At 42.7% G+C, this 4006-nt stretch overlaps 2 protein-coding genes and 1 non-coding gene across 3 annotated transcripts in view; 1 reads left to right on the top strand and 2 right to left on the bottom strand.

Annotated features, from left to right (window-relative positions):
* The window catches only part of Dipk1a (divergent protein kinase domain 1A), an 80214-nt gene extending 78567 nt beyond the window's left edge, over positions 1–1647 (top strand). Inside the window, exon 5 of the mRNA XM_005359651.2 lies at positions 405–1647. Coding sequence (XP_005359708.1) covers positions 405–1217 — 813 coding nt within the window. The 3' untranslated portion in view covers positions 1218–1647. The remainder of the gene's footprint in view (positions 1–404) is intronic.
* A 343-nt stretch (positions 1648–1990) lies between these two features.
* Rpl5 (ribosomal protein L5) overlaps positions 1991–4006 on the bottom strand; it is a 9911-nt gene continuing 7895 nt past the window's right edge. The window contains exons 7-8 of the mRNA XM_005359676.3: positions 3313–3401; positions 1991–2812 (exon numbers count right to left, since the gene is read on the bottom strand). Coding sequence (XP_005359733.1) covers positions 2713–2812; positions 3313–3401 — 189 coding nt within the window. The 3' untranslated portion in view covers positions 1991–2712. The remainder of the gene's footprint in view (positions 2813–3312; positions 3402–4006) is intronic.
* On the bottom strand, positions 3118–3250 carry LOC113457538. Its single transcript, XR_003378093.1, has one exon. It is a non-coding gene; the product is annotated as a small nucleolar RNA SNORA66 (small nucleolar RNA).

Raw genomic sequence — 4006 nt, 5'->3', positions numbered from 1 at the left:
CTAAGGAAATGGCTCAGAGGTCACTTGCCGCCAAGCCCAATCTCCATAACCCACAGGGTACAAAGAGGGAACTGATTTCCACCACCTCTCTAACTTCCACCCCACGCCAATCCCATACATACGCTGCATGTGTGCCCAGACACACACACAGTATACATGATAATCATGTTCGGTACTTGGGAGGTGTAGGGAATTCTTTCTGTGGCAGGATAACTGCTAGCATGGTGATGTGACCTACAGACTGATTCCATTACAGAGAGGCCTTTGGTTTTGTTTTGGATTAGAGATTAAATTCAGGGCTCTCACACATGGTACTCTAGTCTGCTAAGATACACAAGCTTAAATTAAGGATCCTCCAAATTTTTATTCCTTCTTTGTAACTCAACAAATCTTTATCTTGACAGGCAAAATTAGGTGACCAAGGAAACCTCTCTGAATTGGTCAACCTCATCCTGACAGTGGCTGACGGAGACAGAGATGGCCAGGTCTCTTTAGGAGAAGCCAAGTCAGCATGGGCCCTTCTCCAGCTGAATGAGTTTCTTCTGATGGTCATACTTAAAGATAAAGAACACACCCCCAAACTAATGGGGTTCTGTGGTGACCTCTATGTGATGGAAAGTGTTGAATATACCTCTCTCTATGGAGTAAGTCTTCCATGGGTCATTGAACTTTTTATTCCGTCTGGGTTCAGAAGGAGCATGGATCAGTTGTTCACGCCGTCTTGGCCTAGAAAGGCCAAGATAGCCATAGGACTTCTAGAATTTGTGGAGGATGTTTTCCATGGCCCCTATGGGAACTTTCTCATGTGTGACACTAGTGCCAAAAACCTAGGATACAATGAGAAATACGACTTGAAGATGGTGGATATGAGAAAAATCGTGCCGGAGACCAACCTAAAGGAGCTTATCAAGGACCGCCACTGTGAGTCTGACCTGGACTGTGTCTACGGTACAGACTGCACAACTAGCTGTGACCAGAGCACCATGAGATGCACGGCAGAAGTAATACAGCCAAACTTGGCAAAAGCCTGTCAGCTGCTCAAGGACTACTTACTGCATGGTGCTCCGAGTGAAATCCGGGAAGAACTGGAAAAACAGCTCTATTCTTGTATTGCTCTCAAAGTCACAGCAAATCAAATGGAAATGGAACATTCTTTGATATTAAATAACCTAAAAACATTATTGTGGAAGAAAATTTCCTACATAAATGACTCTTAGTTCTTTTGGATAGCATCGTCATCATTGAGAATCTACATATAATTTTAAGAACATTTATTTAAGCCATTAAAAAGAATGGCTTCTGTCCCCGGGGCCTATGAAGCAAGTTATCACCTGAAATGTGTTGATAATAACGGCAGGTGTAGGGCCAAGCTATGTTCAGAACTTGTCCCTGCCCTTTCGTAAGTACATTCACTGTTAATATTTTGACTGAAATTAATGCTGTGAAAAGCCTCATTCCATAAAGAGTGAGTGCGCTGTTGATCTGTTGGCAAATCCCACTGCTGGACACGTCGTTTGCATTGATGCTGCTGTGTAAACAAGGACATTTATATATGAATTTACTAATGTTTTAGCATGGTAAAAAAAAGTCTGCACATTAACTCAAATTAAAAATGCCAACACAGGTGAATTAAAATGACTCCTTTTATTAAAAGACTGGTTTGTTGTATTATACTTACACATTTTAACTTCACATGGAGTTTAGAAAGTTGGGAGCAACTCTTAGCTTCCTTCACACGACGTTGCCCCTGACTGGAATTAACCTGAAGATCTGATGGGGTCATCTTAGCAACAATCATCAGCCAACAGACATCACCTCATGCTGGGGATGTACTTAAGTAACCATGTTCATGAAGCCCAGTACCATAAAGCAAATCCTGAACCACCTCAGCTGACAAATCAGGGCTATTTTGACAGCATAAATTTTTCCTTCTTGTGGAACCAAGAGTTACTTCTTAGGAAGCATAAATGTATCACCCGGTTTTTTTTCCCATGTAAACCTTGTAAATTCAAGATTTAATACTGTACCCTTTTAAGTTATCTTCCTATGTATATTCAAGTTTGGCACATACCTTTCAAGATCTGCATAAAACTTAAGGCCAGGCACTGGTGGTCACGCCTTTAATCCCCAGAACAGAGGCAAGCGGACCTCTGTGAGTTAGAGGCCAGCCTGATCTAAAATGTGAGTTCCAGGACAGTCAGAACTGATACAGAGAAACCCTGCCTTGAAAAACCAACCAACCAATAAACCAATAAATAAAAACTAAGCATAGAAAAGCCCACAACCCTTTTCTGTTCAAAGTTAAAATCTGGACTTGTCATTCTCAAATCTTCCAGCCATGGATTCACACTGGTTTGCTTTCAAGATTGACTCTGAGATATTTTCTTCTCAATGGAAGAACTATATCCCAATGATCGTGGGTCTGTAGCTTACCAAATTTGACATGCTAAAGGATAGCGATTCCTTCCAGGAAGACTAGAAACCCAAGAGCTCCGCTGGAATCACTTGTTTTGTTGAGGTGAGGAAATTGCCAGCGATATGGATATACTTGCCCTCCATCCCAGCAGAGGCAGTGGATCTGAGTCCCCCGCCTTTGGTTTCATGACTTCATGCTATCCCCCAGTTTCATAATAACAGCTTAGCTAACACAGAAATGGCTGCTTGGTCAATAAGTTTATTATCTTTATGAAAAACTCTTCATAGAAAATTGCTTTAGCTGTCAGCAGCCCGCTCCTGAGCTCTGAGGAAGCTTGCCTTCTTTTGAGCAACCCGATCTTTCTTCTGGGCAAGAGACATTTTGGGACGGTTCCACCTACAGGACAAAGTAAAAAATAAGAAAGACAGGAATATAGCCCCCAAGTTCAGCTGAAAAGCAGCAGACTTTGTAACTGGATGGAGGTTGAAAACCTCATTATCTGGAGATGATTTTCATAGATATGTCAATCAATCTCTCCTTTAGGTGACTGTACTCATGGCAATCCTCACGCCTCAACCTCTTGAGTGCTGAGATCACTAACTGTGCCACCACACCCACCTCAAGTTTTAGCATATACTTAGCTGTAATGGCTAGATTCTCACTGCCACCCTCAGCCTACTATTCAATACTAGGAGGCAGACTGTTGTTCTGGGACAGAATGGGCACCTCAGTAGCCATCTGAGGTCGGTGCATTGCTGTCACCACAATTGCTCTAGCAAACCTGGTTCCCTTAGCCGCTGCCACATTATGCAGAGCTAGTGATCGAGTTTGCACAAATGCACTGAAACTGAGCAGTGAAATGAAACCTTATTGCTAGAGAACAGTAGAACACAAACCTCTTCTTCTTCACTTCTCTCTTGGGCTTCTTTTCATAGACTGGATTCTCTCGTATAGCAGCATGGGCTTTCTTATACATCTCCTCCATCTGGAACAAAGCAAAGCAAACAGTATTTGCCTTCTCTTCAGACGCCCTATTAGTGAGGGACAGCACTTCACTGCCTGCTCAATCTCAGCTCTCTAGAGAACTAAGCTGATGTTTCCTGCTTAAACGCCAAAGTGTACCCTACCTCTTCCTCACAGCGTTCTCAGTGTCTACTGATGTTGAGAGGCAGCCATGCCCAGTCTGCAACAAACTTATCTTTACAGAAATAAACGGTTACCTGCAGTCTACTGCCTGACCTGCATTCTGTCAAGGTAAGGCACACACCCAGACCAAGGCCTAAGATGGGAACTCTACGGGGTAAGGAAGGTCCACTGCCAACTGAGCCAGTGAGAGGGCACGGAAAGGGGGCCCCAAATCTAGAAACCAGTTTCTTTTATCTCATATATTCCAGGTTTACAATCTACTTTTACATGACATGCTTTTTAAAGCAATTCCCAGCACTGAAGACATACTCTGCCATTTATTCTTATGTGGTAGTACAGTCTCTAGAACCTCAGACCTTACCTATTTGATTAAACTTTGTTGCTGGAAACTTGATTCTAAACTTGTTTAAAACAAATAAAGCTCCTCCAAAGCAACAGAGAAAC

Source organism: Microtus ochrogaster, linkage group LG1 (genome assembly GCF_000317375.1).
Source record: "Microtus ochrogaster isolate Prairie Vole_2 linkage group LG1, MicOch1.0, whole genome shotgun sequence".
Lineage (NCBI taxonomy): Eukaryota > Metazoa > Chordata > Mammalia > Rodentia > Cricetidae > Microtus > Microtus ochrogaster.
This window is presented reverse-complemented; position numbering and strand designations above follow the sequence as displayed.